At 36.7% G+C, this 17,636-nt stretch overlaps 1 protein-coding gene across 1 annotated transcript in view; it reads right to left on the bottom strand.

The window, feature by feature from the left end:
- Positions 1–9,539: 9,539 nt before the first annotated feature.
- LOC122531855 overlaps positions 9,540–17,636 on the bottom strand; it is a 33,790-nt gene continuing 25,693 nt past the window's right edge. Inside the window, exon 2 of the mRNA XM_043660120.1 lies at positions 9,540–9,776. Coding sequence (XP_043516055.1) covers positions 9,540–9,776 — 237 coding nt within the window. The remainder of the gene's footprint in view (positions 9,777–17,636) is intronic.

Raw genomic sequence — 17,636 nt, 5'->3', positions numbered from 1 at the left:
GCGCGCCCGTAAAACCAACCCTTTGGCATACGTACGCGGCTCGAACCTTGCGCGCGTTCTAACGCATAACGCAACATAATGTTAATAATTGTTAATAACAACAACACGAAGTATTATTAAAATACGCAATTTTTCCGTATCATCAGTACCACGACTGTGTCATTTATATTTCTATCGATCCAGTGATTCTCAATTATTCCTGGTTCAGCGTGGAGCAAATAAAAATTAATAAATGGAATAAACGAGTCTCGGGTAAAATATTTTTATCATTCTGGTAATTTTCAATTTTATTGATTTAGCATGGAATAAATGAAGAATGACGACTATAACGCGGACTGAATTAGTATTGGTAAGGGGGTTGAAATTACGACTTCCTCTCGAGTAAACTATTCTTGTCATTATGGTAATTTTCAGTGCTACTAGTTTGACGTGGAATAAACAAAAAATAACGTGGAACGAATAGTACCAATAGAATCAAATTGAAGATTCGTCCTATGTGAAGTATTTCTATCATTTTAGTGATTTTCAGTGTTTAGTTTAATATTCAGTTACTGATTTAGCGTAGAATAAATAAAAAGTAACGTGGAACAGATAGTGTTAATGATGGATGAAATTAGTGCTTCCTCTCGGGTAAAGTATTTTTATCAATGTCACTGGCAGAATAAATAACATAGAATAATTAGTATTAATAAAAGTTGGAATTAGAGGTTCGTCTCAGATAAACTAGTTTCGTCATTCTAGTAATTTTCAGGCATGAATAGCATTAACAGCCACGATTTAAATTGGTGGTTCGCCTCAAGTAAAGTGCCATTATCATTCCATAATACTAATTTTCAATATTTTGCCGATTTACGCAATAAATAAATGGTAGAAACAAAGGAAATAAATACGAATTACACGGATTGTGATTTGCGCAACGCCGCAACAACGCGTGCAATTTCGTACCGATTTTACAACGTTGCAAGCTGCATTACCGTAATTTTATTCCAATTTCGTTTCCTAACTCGATTATTATCATTTCCATTGCATTCACGGCAATACGCATAATATATTAATAACCCGATAATTCTAATTCCCATCACCATTAATATTGCAATTTATTCTGTTTGCTACGACACACGCATAATGGAGGTACGAAAGCAGAACAAATTCACGTTACAACCTCCAACAGCCAACCTCCCCCTCCCCTCCCCCCCCACCCACCCACCTTCCTCCCAGTAATTGTAAACGCTGAGAATTTCCATCAAACTGTTCGCGAATTCAATAATCGTAAACGCTGGGAATTTCCATCAAAATTTACGCGAAACGCTCGCAAATATTTGGCGTCTATAGGGGTGGGCGGTGCGTTTGTGTAGGAGCGTCGGCGTCGCTTGGGTCCGGCGTCGATTCGAAGCGAGATAAAAGAGAGGTGGACGTGGCGACGCGTAGTTTGCGTTTTTACGCGTCCCTTTTGTGGCTTCATTAAGGCCGGTTGATAGGACGGAGAATGGGCGCGGGATCGCGCGCAAAAGGTGAATGAATCTTTTGTTCGTTCCGCGTGAATGAGGTTGCTCGATGTTCTTTAACCCCTTTTAATCGGCGCCCGTGCCACCGCTTTTCGCGATTTATATTCAAGTTTTCATCGCGTACAAGTGGATTTGCCACGATGGCGTAACGCGAGCAAAAAANAAAAAAAAAAAAAAAAAAAGAAACGAGAGAAGAGAAAAAATGGAATTACGATGGAGTGGTAAAAAAAAAGTTTGTCTAACAGCAAGTCCTATCAATTCTGTTTTACAATCAGAGAACTGAGAAGACAGGGGTAATTTTTGTCGAAATAAATTTCAATTTCCATTTAGACATAAAACTTCAATTTAATTGTTTATCTAATGATAATTATTATTTATTTTATAATTACCATTTGAATTGCAATGATTTCTATTCAGAACATATTCTGACACGTATGAAACATCGGTTTTAAAATTTTCAAATTCAATCCATTCAACTGCTAATTGACGAAACTTCATTCCGAGAAGGATTCACTTCACTAAGTTAATATCCTAGTTAACGAGCAGTTAATTCTATTTCACACGTAGCGTCCACCCAAAAAATCGATCCAACGAAACACAGAATGGAAATAAGAAGTTAAATATTCCAGAATTAAGTATCCTGGCTCGCCTGTAATCCAATAATACCAATTGAGAGTTAATCTTCATAAGCGAGTAACTGAACAAAAAAGAAACCTTTAATCTCACCTGCTACGAAGTTCCGATATTTTTGTTTACATTTTTATTTACATTTAACGCAACATTCTACATTATCGTGTTCTAGCCAATTTCCAACACTGATCGAGAACGAAAACGAAAAAAAAAAGAAGGAAAAACAGGCATCACTTGGAAGCAACACTCTCTCTCTCTCTCTCTCTCTCTCTCGCGCGCGCGCGCGCGCGCGGTCTTAGCCCGTTCATTCGACGACTGGAAAGGGCTAATCCGAAAATGCGAAATATCCGGTGATTTACGAAGAGCGATCCTTACGAATTCTCACGACTCGTGCGAGGATACATCGAGGAGTCCACCATCTTCGTTACATTATATTTCTTTAATAACAATATTAAAAATATTGACAACATTATCAACAGTAGTAACATTATTCTGTTATAAAATTTATCAAATTTTCACACAAATATTATAGAACATTTAATATGTTCTCTCGTCAACGATTCTGAATATTCTACAAAACGCGTAAACCCAGTTAAATGTATTTCTTATAATATAACAATATATATTATATATAATGATCCCCTAGACAAAATAATTTCATCAAGTTTTAAATATCGTTCGCGATTTTTAAAACGAAAAAATTTCTCTTCGAATTCCTGACAATTTTGCGTCAATTTTCCTACAATATATATTATATATAATGATCCCCTAGACAAAGTAATTTCATCAAGTTTTAGATATCGTTCGAGATTTTTAAACGAAAAGATTTCTCTTCGAATTCCTCACAATTTCGCGTCATCCAGTGAAAATGGCGTCGAGACTCGTGTTGAAAGCTGACGGCCACCATTCGCCAAATTTTTAATATCGCCTGTATCGAATACAGCTTTACGGGCGCAGAAATTTAAATCTCCCGAGGTCCGGTAACCAACGAATAATATGTGCGAACGTGCGAGAATACGCGAGAGTGTGAGAATAGGCGACACCGGGCGGAAGTAACGTACCGCGTTCCTCCATCTTGAGGATTTCCGTTTGATTCGCGCGAAAGTTCCCGCCGGCTCTATATCGTCGCCACGGCCGCGCCGCGGAATTATATCTTAACGCGGTTACGACTCTCGTGAAGCGTAATTGTAGTTGGAAGAAAGGTTTACGATCTGCTCGAGACCGTTGTCGGAGAAAGAATTTTGAAGAATAAGTGTGCGAGTTTGGGGATTTACGGTGCGGCGACTGGAAAGTACAACTGGAAAGCAGCAAACTTTACCAACGTGGAAAATAAAGTGAAATGAATATTCCCAGTTCGAGTCTTTCTCACTGCCTTCTTTATTTCTTTTTCTTTTTATTTTTTTTTTTTCTCCTTTTCTTTTGCTCACTGCTGTTGACCACACGAAGTTTCCTTTGGTTTTTATTTCATTTAGTCGATGGATGAAGAGAGGAATTTTTGTGTAGAATATTGAAAGTTTTTTGTGCAGAATATTCTTATTGAAAGTAATAAATAATGGAACAATGTTGCTCGTAATTGTAATTGTCAAACGTAATGTAAAATTGAAAATATAACAGACAATATTGAAAAATATTGACAGAATCGTTGTGATTTGAATTCATTTCGAAAGATGCTCTTTACAGATAATAATATTGTATAATTCAAAGAACGTACGAAATACACATGTTACGTAATTTTTTTCATAAAAAAGATGAGACCTTCAGTTACTCGACTCATTTGTAAAGAATACGCGTGTATAATTTTATCACTGATGAGGCGAACGGACTTGTTACACAACCTACATAATTAGAGAAGGAAAATATTTAATACAAAATGCTTTGAATGCAAGAAACGAGCGTTAGTTTAATTATCACGCGTGTCTGTTAATATTTTTAATTTTTAATCCTCTACAGTTTCTTCGTGTATGTGTTTAACTTTTAAAACTAGGATTAAATTTTTTAAATTACCCTACTGTAAAAACGAGGAAACACGTGACTACACCGTTGTATCCTCCACCGGTGGCCTTTGTTCGTTAAAATGCTCAACGCTGTGAATTTTATGCGGGAAAACACAGCGGATATAATGTCGGTCGTTATTATAGAAAATCACGTGAACGTTCGAAATTTTCGTTGGTGAAATCACGAACAACGAGCTTCGGGGCTCGGCTGTTTCACGAAAGTTTTTATTATTCCACCCATCGCGTGACGCATGCTCCCCCTGCTCGGGCATAAATTTTCCAATATCTGGCTTTTAATTAGTAGGTAACAGTCGGTCGACCGCGAGACAACGTTCGTGCGCAGATGTTAATCGTCGTTTACGTACGTATATATAAAGCCCAACCTCTGAAAACACGACACGTTTCACAATTATCGGCTCCTACGCTCCTCGAGCGAAATTGTTCGACTGATAAAAGTAAAAAAGAAAAAAAAGCTTAAAGAAAGCTTAATTCGCGGCACAAAGGAAAGTGCTTTGTTACATTAGCGCCACTGCGTCTTTAGCAAATCGATTGGATTCGGAGCTGGGCAATATTTTTCGCGAGAGAAATATTTCAAATTAAGAGAATTCCTAATATCAATTTCGACAAACGAGAAATTTCTGAAAAAACGTGAAACTAAATATTTCCATTTCAATAATCCGATAAAGTAAAATGAAATACTTCGATCACTGCGTGGGTATCATTTCACAAGTTTCTTTCGATTCGATCTTGGGATTTCTAAAAGTCGAGTTAAATTAAAAGAAATTGAAATAAAAACAAGTTGTAAATAATGGTAAAAAAAATATTTCTGACAATGTTAACCATCTTTTCCTCCTGCGTTTTAGAATTGTTAGAGAAACCACAGTATTTATGGATCTAATATGTATTTCTTAACAGATACATGCTTTTTTATTTTATTTTCGCATATCTGAAAAAAACCATCTGGCCACGACTAGGAATGTGAATTATTACTCTCGGCAATAATATCTAATAAATTGAAATAAATATTTCGAAACAAAATCAAAATATTTTCAATATCCTTCGAAATAAAATATTATGTTCAAATATACTGTTTCGAAGTCAAAATATTATTTTCAAATATACTGTTTTACTCTGTATCGAACAAAATGCTCCATCTTCAAAGTTTAAAATAAACAGGATTATTTATTATTTTATCCAGCTCTGATTCACTTCTTTCTCTCCTCTACTTTTTACCCTCAAATTATTTATTTCCTTCGTCGACAAGCAAGAAAATAATTTTTTCCTCACCGGAGAGCACGTTCAGTGGAGATCGGAAACAGGTCAACGAAGTTACCAGAAGCCCAACGACAGGTCCGCGTCGTCACGTGAAACACAACAGACCGTCTTAAGACGGACTTAGGCGGAAAACCAATGCCGGATTCAACTAGTTTCGAACTGCCAGCTGAAAATGTGCTGAGACTCGGCTGAAACCGCATGAAACCTCGGCTCAAGCCGCTTGTTTACACCGAAATGTTGGGATTAATGGATCAACGAGTAATTAGTTCTTGCGCCGACGAGTGGACACCATTTTTCCTTTAAATCCAGCGAACTAGCACGCCACCAAACAATTCCACTACTCGACTGAATTTCACTCGCTCGTACATTTTAATACCGTTCCAACACGTTGTCAAGCGACTCGCAGATCTGAATATCGAAACTGTTATCATTTTCTAGAAAGGAAATAATTTTGGGCTTGTTTTGAAAGCCCAACACTTTTAGAATGTATATGCGATGTTTTTTTACGTTTTGCAATTAGGATTCTTTCCTCCTCGAGAAATGTTCTTAATTGTCATATAAATTTCCTTCAATTTGAAGATTCAAGCTTTTTTCCTTCACAACGTGCTGCGTCGAAAATTCGCTGCGCGATCTTCTTCCGCCAATTTTATCAAGGTTGAACTTTTCTCACGTATGCTTAATATTTCGTTCGACAGCTTTTAATATTTAGTGACCGAACATTAACGCGAGTTACTGAACATTATAAGTAATTACACGTTTTGCAATTAGAACGAAGCAATGAAACTCAATGAACAATATTTCGACGACAGCCAACGGAATTTTACTCTTCAATAGTTGCATTGATTTAAAGTGATTTAAACTCATGTAAGAGCTGATACAAGTTCAATTGTGACGTTTGAACGCGAGCATACTCGCGACTGGATAACTGTAAACTGACAGCGTGCGTTATAAAAATCGAGAGGTAAGGAGGAAAGTGCAAAACGGAATGCTCGAATAAACCATAAACACATTATCGAAAGAGGAGACGCTTTCAACGGTGTCCCAAGAGACACTCTAAAACACTTCTTGACGGTCCATTTTGCATGATTCCAAATACGCGCCGTTTTCCTCCCCGCGAGAATCTACCGTAAAACGTTTCTGCAACATCACCAAGTCTACGAACGTTGACGTCGACGAGAGAACTATCTTTCGATTTGTGTATGTGTGTGCGTGCGTGTGTGTATGTGTCGAGTGTAATATAAATTTTCATCCGTGAGTAATATAGTCAGCTAGGGCCAAGCTAAGCTAAACTTCAACATCTTGAAACTCGATCTTGAACTTGAGATAACTGAACATGATACTTGTACAAGAAATAATTAATACATCACTAATCTTTCAGTATCGTGATTGTAAATTTAAGAAATTTAACACGAGAACGATGAAACCCGCCAGTATGACGATTTTTCACAATTGCTTCAAAAACATCGGGTCAATATTTGATTCACGATTGGCATTGATTTCTGTTTAGACAGAAACGTAAGTGAAGAAATCTGTTTATTTGAATTATTGTCATTTAAGTTATAATGATTTATAGTGCAGAATATTTTGGTCTCGTATCAAAGACTGATTGTTCTAATGTTATGGAATGAAGACTCTTTTTTATTTTAAATTATTTATTTCCCAAATATCGGTGATCTAATAAATAATAAATAGAGAAAAAACATCGCGAAAAAATTATTCAAATGATTCAAGAATTAATCAGACATAACAGAATAGTAAAATAATTTCCAGACAAATAAATTAATGTTATATATATCGTTAGACCGGATTTCTATGCATTTGTGGGAAATGTGACGATGTAGAAACATATAGAATATCCAAACTAGAGTATTTTTTTTACAATAATCAGTGGATGAAAGAAATTTCTTTTTAGATTCTATTTCTAATAAATGGTCAACAATTTTTATATATTTATAAAATTTTTATATATTTAAAAAATAGTGTATTTTATATATTTAAAAAACAATGTATTTTTATATACTTATAAATTTTATATATTTATAAAATTTTTATATATTTAAAAAACAGTGTATTTTTTTGCGACTTGAATAATTTTTGGTCAAAATACACAAACAGGAGCTTGTATTCTTAATTGCATTATAAATTTCTTCCCCGAACTTTATGGATTTCTCTGCTACAAATTTTATAAATATACTCCAGCAGTCGATGGCTATTAATTCATAATTAATGAATTAAATAACTCCTAATTTTATATTCATAAAAGTTGTTATTACACAGATATTAATAAATTAAATAATTAATGAATATTTATACAACGAATTAAATAATTCGTAATTTTATATTTACAAAAGTCAGTCAAAATTACTTTCGATGATCAATTCTCTCCTCCTGGATATTACCACGCTTAATAACAAATTAAATAAACCGTTTCGTCAAATATAGATCACTCGATATAGTCAGTCGCGACGGAATTTGACAAATTCTCAGAGCAAAAGCTTGGCCCGGCCTGGAACAATCCAACCCTTTCCCTCTCGTCGCCTAAAAGCTTCACCCCGCGGTGGTCATACGCCTTCTTTTGTTTGCTAAATTCCTTTTTGCGCGGGTCTCGGGTCTCGGCTGGCGTCTACAGGCAGGAAACGATGTCAACGATACTCGTGTTAATGCCTGTTGAACCGGAAGTGCAAGGATAAGAGCCCGAAGGCCTCTCGAGTTTCCGGCGAGCAAGCGTAATGAAAACGCGCGTCGGGAAAACAACAGCCCGCCCCGGTAATCCCCGGCATTCCCCCTTCGTTCCGCTTTTACATTTCCTTCCGCTCTCCCTTCTCCTTCACATAACGATTTTCATTCGCCGTGCAGCCAGTTTCTTCGATTTCAGGATCCTGATAGCGATTCTTTAAGGGGTTAGGCGAAACTACTCGACGCTCGGCAGTGTTGGGAAATCAGGAGGACGGTCGAGTGCGACTTTACTCGATTCTCTTCTCTTCGAGCATCGTAATCGAAATGTTCGAGCGTCGTTTGAAAATTAGAACGGGACTATATAATAAAAAAAGAAAGTCCGAGGACTGTCTCTGTTCTGAATTTCAATCGCGAGGAATGTGACGCATCAATGCTTGAACGGCCGGTCACGATTACCAAAAAACAAAGACGAATTTGTAACGAAGCTGGAATACACGTTTGAAAGATCGAAACTAATGTAGAAGCTAATAAAGGATAATTTAAGACACGCTTGTTTGATAAAAATATCGACGAAGTGAGTGTTAAGTGATGTCGTTTTGTCAGTACTGTACAAAATTTTATTTTATTTAAGAGTTGATGCAATTTTAAATGTCGATGTATTTAACTAGAATGTATATTATAATATAGGTTATATAGTAATATAGGCTATGTTAGATTATAACTAGATAGACTAGAATGTATGTTATAATATAGGTTACATAGGAATATAGGCTATGTTAGAATATAGATTATATAAGAATATAGGTTATGTTATAATGTAGATTATATTATAATGTAGATTAACTAGAATGTATGTTATAATATAGGTTATATAGGAATATAGGCTATGTTAGATTATAACTAGATAGATTATAACTAGAATGTATATAATGTTATATAATGTATGAATATAGGTTATATAGGAATATAGGCTATGTTAGAATATAGATTATATAAGAATATAGGTTATGTTATAATGTAGGTTATATATGTTATGTTATAATATAAGTTACATAGAAATATAGGTTATAATATACGAATAGATTAAGTTAAATCATTGTCACTAGATGGTAATGTTTGCTGAAGAAAACGACATTACTCGTAGGTACCCCTAATGTAATATTACAGATTATAAAAATACAATCCGGGTTAATTAAGTTCAAAGACTCGGCTAGCCACTCTAAAACACGAATTTCTTGGTTCGCAAAGTATCGCGCGCGTGTTAATTTGTTCGTCAATAATTTTCAGTATACTTTTCACTATTTAATTCTCCTGTAATAAATTTTATTCCCACCTTACCTCAGCAACCAATACCGATGATGAGAGATAAGAGCTTCTTCGACACTTAGCCCTCAATTATCTTTGCCCAGTGTGGCATAAAAGGGCAATTAAAGTACAAGCACATTGGGCGATCGTTTGGCTAAACATTGACCTGAATCGCGAGGCAATCAGCTCGTCGGATGACAAGCGTATTAAAGTTGTCGGAACGCGTTTCAGGTTCGAGTCCGTGGCACAGAAGTGGAACAGAATTCGGACTTATACTCACGGATGATATGACCGAGTCCTCGACATCGGAGTAAGCGGATTTGCGGTAGACGATTGCGTGGACCGCGCAGCAGGTCAGGAATACCGTGCATATGGAGAGCAACGCGATCACCTGGAATGCAAATCGATTTATCTGTCGCGCTGCGTGTCACTTGACTGGACAACAGCTTAGCCCGCTAGGAGCAATCCCGCACCACGAAGGAAGGGGTTCGTTTAATCCTTGAATTACGACAGAACGTGGCGTTTATCGCGATTCACCATCGCATTCACGTGCAGTCGTACTTTGCTCGAATCACACGAACTCGTTGTCCAAAAAGGTTTCTTCCATTTCATTAACACTTTCCACGCATTATCTTTCTTACAATTTTTATAACGGTGCAGAAACATAATTATCAAAGAAAATGTCTGGATGCATTACAGAAACAAAGCAATAGCAATTCAATGTTAAGGTATTATTTCAACAAGCAATTTTTCAACGATGTCAAAAGTAATTTAAAATGCATGATTTTGCTCCAAATATTTTTAGTATTATTGTTTGCGTATTATTAAATAATAATAATTTATTATATAAATTATGTAATATTATACAATAATACTGACAAGTAACATTTAACGTTATTCTGATGACAAAACAAAAACATCAAAGGATGAATGCATTCCCAATGAATTTAATCGTACGTTGTTCGGTCTTTTTAATAATTTTAGCGAGCAATCAAATGGTCAAAAAGAAATTAAACGCTGCACACGTTTGATTGAAAAAATACGCTTGATTTGAAAAATATAATTTAACTTTGCAACTCGAACATTTGCTAGATGAATTTTTTTCAACTCGTGGTAGACGTTTACGTTTAGGGTAAAAAAACGTAGTAACTCTGAGAAAATTTGTAATTCGACTCGATCGTATGTTCCTTCGGCGCGTGATAAAAACCACCGAAGGGTGCTAAAGTTTCCCGTTCGTACGTACATTCCGAGCATGTGACAAGATCCGAGACACCTGGCGAGGCTATAAAAGCGGCTGGAGCACCTGACGTGATTCGTAGTTGAACAGGTGTTCAACATCCCCTTACAAGCGAACAGGCTCGTCTATGAATATCTACCGCACGCCAATATCATGTGATCTATTGCAAAGTGCGTTCACGCGTGCTAATAAGTTCAAAATAAGATTAAAGGTAGCTTACTATAATGATGATTTTTTTTTTTTTTTTTGCTTGTGTAATAAGTTTAACAATGAAATATATATATATATATATTCCTTGAAGTAAAATTTAGAATTAAAAAACAACTCCAACTACTATATGTTCAACTACACGAGTCTAGGCACGTCTTAATCAATGTTCTAAGAAATAGTTTCTAAAGTAAAATTTAAGGCTAGAAACAAGTTTAAGAAATTAACAGGACTGTCTATGTTTTCAATTACACGAATTCAACTGAACACTGGCCAAACAATTCTAATCAATATTCTAAGAGATACTTTCTAGAGTAAAACTTAAGATAAGAAACAAATTTAAAAAGTTAACACGACTGCCTGTACTTTCAACTGTATCTAGGCAATATTCTAAAAGAATACTTTTTAAAAGAAAATTTCAGATTAGAAACAAGTATTAAAAAATTGAAAAAACGACTGCCTGTGTTTTGAACTAAACGAATCTAGATATATCCTGAAATAAAATTTAGAATTCACAGCAACTTTGAAAAATTGACATCTGCCTGTCACTTTCAACTGCATGAATCTACACACTATCCTAATCAATGTTTTAAAAAGTAGCTTCTGAAGCAAAATCTATTGCAAAGTGCGTTCACGCGTGCTAATAAGTTCAAAATAAGATCCATAGAGCTAGCCTACTGTAATGATGATATTTTTTTTTTTTTTGCTTGTGTAATAAGTTCAACAAATGAAATATATATATTCCTTGAAGTAAAATTTAGAATTAAAAAACAACTCCAACTGCTACATATCTATATATAAGTAAAATCTAATATATAAATAAGTAAATTAAAAGTCTATATATATATATATATATATATATATATATATATATATATATATATATATATATATATATATAAGTAAATTAAAAGACTCTAGAAGATTAACTGCTTGTATCTTCGACTACACGAATCTCGGTACCGGTAAAATTTGCGAATAATCGAGCGATGCGAAACCACCTTATGAGAAAAATTAAAAAAGGGCCGTTAACGCAAGTAAAACCGGCCGAAACAAAAGCCCACGACGAATCGCCAGGCGGCGCGTTTCCACGGACCGGTGTGCCAGTGAAAAGGGAAAAGTGATTTGGCGGGATGTTTCACCGGAGGGCGAGCAAATATTTTCGAGCTGTTTGCCCCGATAGTTTGTACTGCTACAAGCAGTACAGGCATGTCGAGACGACACTTCGCGGCTGCAATTTTTTCTTTTTTTTTTTTTTNTTTTTTTTTTTTTTTTTTTTTTTTTTTTTTGTTACACGATGGAAAAACAAGCGGGGAACAACACGCTCGGGGAAGCATGTACGCGCGCGTGTAGGTCGGTCTGAAAAATGTGCGTCGCGCGCCGAAAAACAAAGGGGATGAAATTGTTATTCCACTTGATTTCCGGCGAAACGGCGATCCTCATCGCGTCCGAACGAATTGAAAAATTCTGTTCCGAAAATCCATTAACCGGCCGTCAGGTTGGCAGAACGAACGGAAAACAAGGGAAAAAACGGAGCTTCGCGAAACCACCGGATCTTAATAAAATCGCGTTGATCGGTGGAATGAAAGGGGCTCGAGCGTGACGAAAACAAGGACGACGAAAAAAAACGTGGATTAAGTGGACAAGGGTGGTTATTTACAGAGAAGGGGGACGGAGAGATGAGGGCCATGAATGAAGTAGACGCGTAGAAAAGGGTGTAAATTATTTAGCCAGTTTAACCGAGGGGAAAATTCGTCGCGAACGCCGCGGCGACATTTCGCGACGTAATAATGGATTTTCTCTCATGAATTATTTATTTCACGGTGCATCGAGAATTGTACTTATTAGCGGAGATCCAGGTTTAACTGCCGGCTGCTCGTCGTCTCTGTTCCCGCGGAACAACGATTTCGCGAATATCCCGGCGTCCGAACGTTACCGATTATAGGATGGAAAACGATCGTTCAATTGCAAAACAAAATTTATTTATTAATTCGACAGGGGCCGCGGTAACGAAGGATCGAAGCCATTTATTTCGTTTCTGGTTCAACTTCAAACGATCGAGCTCGATATTAAGCGAATTTTTCCCCCGGATTACCGGCGACTGCGGTTCTGCAACTGACGGAGCAATAACATGCTTGATTTACGTTTTTGTATAATAATACCGCGTTACACGTCGTTCGTGCTGGTCCTCAATCTCGTCAGCCATATCGATTCTATCAAATGAGATAAATGAGAGACACCAGCAGGTCACGCTTTCTAAAATCGAAGCCCGGGGCCCGAACGAAATTAGTTCTGCCCTGTATATTCTTCATTCCGCGGCTGAACGAGCTTCTGACTAAAAGATGATCCAATTACCCGCGTTGAATCGATTACGTTTGACTTGCGCTTGTTGATCAATCTCTCTCTCTCTCTCTCTCTCTCTCTCTCTCTGACTCGAAATTAAAAAGCAACATCGTGACGAGAAGGCTGTGCTTCTTAAAAAAGTGTACAGCGAAATCAGCCGGAGCCGCAGGCACAGTTTCGCCCAAAATGCATCGACGCAGCTGCAGTGGAACGCGCCATAAATCCCGTTGGTTATTCGAACGGCGGTGGCCGGCCTCGATAAACCATCGATTTTTATTAACAGGCTCGCGCGAACGCGAAACACCATTCCACGGGCTTTTCGCCCGTCGTGATTTATAGCTTCGTTCGCGCGAGATCGCTGCGACACACGTAACATCTGTTACGCGGTTCCTTCGAAACACGCGATTCCAATGTGTCTTTCCCGCTCGATAAGGGTGGAGGGAGAGGGCGCGTGTTCGCTGCGCAACACCATCGAGGCCGTGTTTGAGTAACAGCTGAAAGTGAATGCGTCGTGAATATAATTTTTGATCGAGAACAAACCTACTATTTGAAACGTGGATTCTTAGAAAAATGTCGCCGGTGATCTTGCGAATCAAAGTTTCAAACAGAATGGACCTTGAATGAAAATTAAATTAAAATTAAATTTAAAATGAACATTTCTCTGTCGGAGGAACAGATAATTCGTTCAGTGTTAGAGAAAAAAGTTCTCAATATTTATGGCGAATACTATTGAACGAATAGCACTCGAATATAAAAATGGATTTTTATTTAAACGTTTTAAAATGATGAAACTTGTCTCCGTGGAACTTTTATTGTACAGATTATTTAAAAAAAAATCTGTCTCGTGAGAACACTGTTCAAAAGTGTTCTTAAGTGTGACGCCGCAAAAATTCCACAATGGATGTTTTTACAAGAAATGTACAAATTCGAACAGAATCTTTTAAAAAAACTTGTTAATTTCGATTCTTTTAACTCGAATCTTGAATTTCTTCAAAATAAATTTTTATCTTTGGCAATTGTTCGTTTGAATATTTGATTCGAGAGCCGATTATATATTATATATAACAGATTAAAGCAGAATGTTCTCAGATTTTTCAAAATTCGAAGACAGTAAAAATATTAGTCATAAACTAAGCAGATTGCCCGCGGAAAGGTGCGAAAAATACGACTGCCCGCTTAAAGGATAAAATTGTAATTTCGTTTGACATTCACGTTATATACGTGCTTTCTCAGCCGTCTTGTTATTTAAAATATCACTGCTTGTCGCACCATTAAAATGTTGAAAGATACTTAATCCTTTGAGTGTTTAATCCATTTAAACTAGAATGTCGCGTAGATAATTTAAAACGCTTGAAACAATTTCAAATATTAACAATTAAATAAATGAACCCAAATGCATATTGACGATAGCATTTCTAACTCGTTGCGTGCAGTCGATTTTGACGACTTTAATAGACACTCAAAGGATTAAATGATAAATTTCCGTTTTCAGCTGACAAAAAATTCCCCAAAATATAAAATATATATTTTTCAGGTAATAAAGAAGGAAGCAGAAAAATTGTCAACGAACGTGAGTCATTTTTAGAATTTTTAGATTTTCGTTTTAAGAACCTAATCGCATCGAGCGAATGTTCTTGCGAGCTTCTTATCCTAGGCACGTGCGAAATTTTGCGAATTAAACTGCACGATATCAGGTGGACACGAGGACACGGCGATAAAACAAAATGGCGGTCGATTTATCAGATGCAAACGCGGTTATTTACGAGGCGACGAAGCGCGCGATTGCGTCACGAGAAGTGGTTAAGGCGGGGTTTAATGCACGGTCTCCGTTCTTGGTCGGAATATGAAAACTGGCACCGGGTTTTATGAGAAACGCGTTCGTGGGAAAATTTCTGTTGATGTTTACCAAGAATGGATCTAGTAGCAACGCTAACGCTCTAAAAGAAGCTGTGAAACGTATTAAATACGATATTCATGATCAAACAGTTCTTCAACTGCAATTTATATATACCAACTCAAATGCTCACACTAACGTACAGTGATTCAGAACTATAAAAGCTAAATATTGGAATTGTTATAATTTTGAAAGAGAAAAAAAACAAACCATACAATGATAAACTTGAGCTCACTTTAAAGTCTGAAATCTCTACTTTTGAAACATGTTGCTAATTCTATTCTAAGAAACAGTGCTTTTACATCACATAGTAGATAGCTAAAAGTGAAGACACTTTTTTTTCTCGAAAATGCGATAAGTTGTGCGTAGTAAAAATATTGAAAACTTTTCTTTATAACCGAATCTACCATGCATTTAAAAATTGAAGTCTCCATTTTATAGATACTTCTCGAAACTCACTGTATGATTTTTTTTCCGCCAATTTGAGCGAATTTTGTACATCAAGCAAGAACGAATAGAATCACGAAAATGCAACTTGTTGAAATTTCATCATCTAGACGTTCAGAAATTGTACATCAAATTTTCGAGAATCATTGTAAAACGGGGGTTTCAATCTTTAAATCCATTGCAGTTTCCGCCAAGAGGATATTTTCTTTTGTAAATAAATGTCTACTGATAGAAGAGTGATATTATCCAGTATGTTCACATATACAAAATAATTTCAACAAGTCTATTGTTCAAGTGTATGTCATCATCAATAATATTTGTCATCTTTTTATACTTTTCATAAAAATTAAATCTTCCTCACACTCTCAAAATTCGTAAATTACTGCCGATTATGTACATTCACAAAATACAAAATATTTAAATATCGCCAACAATATTTATCATCATCATCATCGTCAATAATATTTATCGTTTTTGTAACCCTTTTTTAAATTTCATACTTCTCGTAAAAGTTAAGCCTGACTTTTCCACGAGGCGTCACATTCGTAAATTACTACCGACTGTGTACACTCATAATACAAATACAAAATAATTTAATAAGTCTATTATTTATGTCACCAGTTAAATACTTATCATCGTCAATCAATCATCAATAACATATTTATCTTCTGCAACACCTGCAACCAACAAATTACCACCCAACACCTGCTTCATGAATGCAGAAAATATATAAACCTAAAGAAACCTAAGAAGTAAATACGGATTAAACCTAAACACCGCTCTAACCTGCCAGAAACAATAAAAAAACGTTATCAACTACTAGATAAAAATAGAAAAAATTCCAGCACGTCGCTAAAAACCTCGTAGTCAATGCGACTCTGAACCCCATATAAAAAAAAAACATATTTATCATTTTCGTACTTTCTCAGACTTTACACTTTTTGTAAAAGTTAAGCCTGACTTCTCCTCCAAACGTCGCATTCTCAAAATTCGCCGATCACTGCCCACTGATGTGCGCTGGTCGTTTTAAATAAAACAGCTGGTCTCATTAGCAAGGACGACTAAAAGGAAGTAAAAATTCTCCGAAGGAATTATTTTTCAAAGTTGGTCACAACAACTTTGGCAAGAAAATTTCTTACGATTCCGACAACAATACAACTATCTTTCCACGCGACGAAAGCCGGCGAAAGTCGCGTCAAAAACGTTAATCGAGGAAGATAGTGTAGGGCACTATCGTCAAGAGCGTTCATTCACGTCGATCGAGGGCGAGGCATTTCATTGGGTCGTCGCATTGTCTGTCGAAAATGGCAGCGAGAGAGGGTTCGTCGAACCCGTCACGCCGATCGGACACGCGGAACGCTAATACGCGTTCAGTAATTCGCGAATATACCGAAACCGGGGGCGTTTAGTTTGGCCCCGCTGCGGGGGCCAATTACTCGACGCAATTTTCTGCGTGGATATTTTCGAATTCCCACGTAGACACTTTGTTTTCGACTGTGAATCCTCGGCCCCGCGACCCAACCCCACCGTATCGGCTCGTGTCATTTGAAACGCGCCGCTGTTCCGCCAGACAGAGGATATTTCGCGGCGATTTATCACCGGTGAAATATCGCCAGCGACCGTCCTCCGGCACGAATGCTTCTGTTTATTATCGCGAAGAAAAAAATATACGCGTACACATGTACATATGTGTATACAAGCAATCGAGTAATTGATACTTGGCAAATAAATAAATTTACTGTGGCGGTGTTCGACTTGGCGCGATTATTACGGATTTATGGGGCGACGATTCGTTGAGAGTTAGTCTTTGGTTGATCGCCTAGGGATACGATGAACGTCGCGTGGAAACGCGACAGGCAGGAACACTGACGTTTCCCACTGGGTTATGAGCGTTATCGTTCGTAATATGGTAATATTGGTATTTCTGGTAATACAGAGTGTGGAAATTCGCGTAACTTATGCGCCTAACAAAATGCTCTGCTTAAACAAAAAGAAAAGAAACAAAAGAACAAAAGAAACAACGCTAAAACTCTTTCATGCATGAAAAAAGTTGATAAAAGCCATCCTTTGTCCCTTTCGAAGCCACGCAACTTTTGTACTTAACAATTTTTCATCAGACGCGT

Source organism: Frieseomelitta varia, unplaced genomic scaffold (assembly GCF_011392965.1).
Source record: "Frieseomelitta varia isolate USP_RPSP 00005682 unplaced genomic scaffold, Fvar_1.2 scaffold_418, whole genome shotgun sequence".
NCBI lineage: Eukaryota > Metazoa > Arthropoda > Insecta > Hymenoptera > Apidae > Frieseomelitta > Frieseomelitta varia.
This window is presented reverse-complemented; position numbering and strand designations above follow the sequence as displayed.